The sequence below is a fragment of the Gossypium hirsutum genome, chromosome A01 (assembly GCF_007990345.1).
Source record: "Gossypium hirsutum isolate 1008001.06 chromosome A01, Gossypium_hirsutum_v2.1, whole genome shotgun sequence".
Classification (NCBI taxonomy): domain Eukaryota; kingdom Viridiplantae; phylum Streptophyta; class Magnoliopsida; order Malvales; family Malvaceae; genus Gossypium; species Gossypium hirsutum.
In genome coordinates, this window is record NC_053424.1 from 95,423,845 (window position 1) to 95,424,815 (window position 971).

General features: G+C 37.0%; 1 protein-coding gene across 1 annotated transcript; it reads right to left on the reverse strand.

The window, feature by feature from the left end:
• Positions 1-237: 237 nt before the first annotated feature.
• On the reverse strand, positions 238-744 carry LOC107917468 (uncharacterized). The gene is made up of 2 exons (XM_016846817.1): positions 602-744; positions 238-511 (listed from the first exon to the last, which is right to left on the reverse strand). The coding sequence occupies exons 1-2, from the start codon at positions 742-744 to the stop codon at positions 238-240; spliced, it is 417 nt and encodes a 138-aa protein (XP_016702306.1).
• Positions 745-971: the final 227 nt, after the last annotated feature.

The window sequence follows — 971 nt, forward strand, 5'->3', positions numbered from 1 at the left end:
CTAATACCTTCTTAGATCGTCGGAGAGCTTCCAACAACTTGACCTCCTGACCAGGTGTTAATTCTATAGAAATAACTACTTGCAATGGGTTGTTGTTTTCCAAGTAAGCATATTTCAAATGCAATGGCAAAGTCTTCAACTCTAGTGTGATAGGTTCCACTATAAAAGGTTGTGGAGGATTGAAAGTGTGAGTTGATAAATCCAAGGACTCAAAGCTTTTGATGGTCTTTTTGCAATCTACTTTGCCTCTGTGGACTCACTAAATTCTTCAAAAGTTTTCGTTTCATCCAGCTCAAGTGAATCTGTATCACTATCTGAGTTGTTGTGGCAAAAGCTTGCAAACTCTTCCTCTACTACTATTTCTATCGAACCAATAGCAAGGCACTCTTCATTCTCATTAGCACATTTCAGGGTGTCGAATATGTTGAAAGTGATTTGTTGATCATTTACCCTTATGGTCAGTTCACCTTTTTGCACTTCATTCAAAGTTCTACTTGCAGCAAGAAAGGGTCTTCCATGAATAATCAATACATATTTTTCAGCTTCACATTATAAAATAATGAAGTCGACTGGAAAAATAAACTTATCTACTCTTACTAACACGTCTTCAATTTTAACTTCCGGATGCGCGTAGGATCGACCAGCTAGTTGCAACGTTACCGTAGTAGGTCTTGCTTTTTCAATTCCCAGGTTCCTGAATACAGACATTGGCATTAAATTCATACTTGCTCCTAAATCACACATTGCCTTCCCAACATAATGATTTCCAATTGAGCATGGGATAGTAAAACTCCTTGGGTTCTTCAACTTTGAAGGTAATTTATATGACAATATTATTGTGCACCCTTCAGCGAGAGCAATAGTTTCAAATTCTCCCAATGTTCACTTCTTTAACAATATATCCTTCGTGAATCTTACATAATTAGGCATTTGCTCAAAAGCTTCTACCAATGATATGTTTATGTGGAGTT

Excerpts from the sequence above, each read along its gene's own strand:
- LOC107917468 (XM_016846817.1), bottom strand. The coding sequence starts at position 744 with ATGTGTGATTTAGGAGCAAGTATGAATTTAATGCCAATGTCTGTATTC. Across the intron at positions 512-601 it reads GAAGTTAAAATTGAAGACGT|ACCCTTTCTTGCTGCAAGTA; the intron begins GTTAGTAAGAGT and ends TATTCATGGAAG.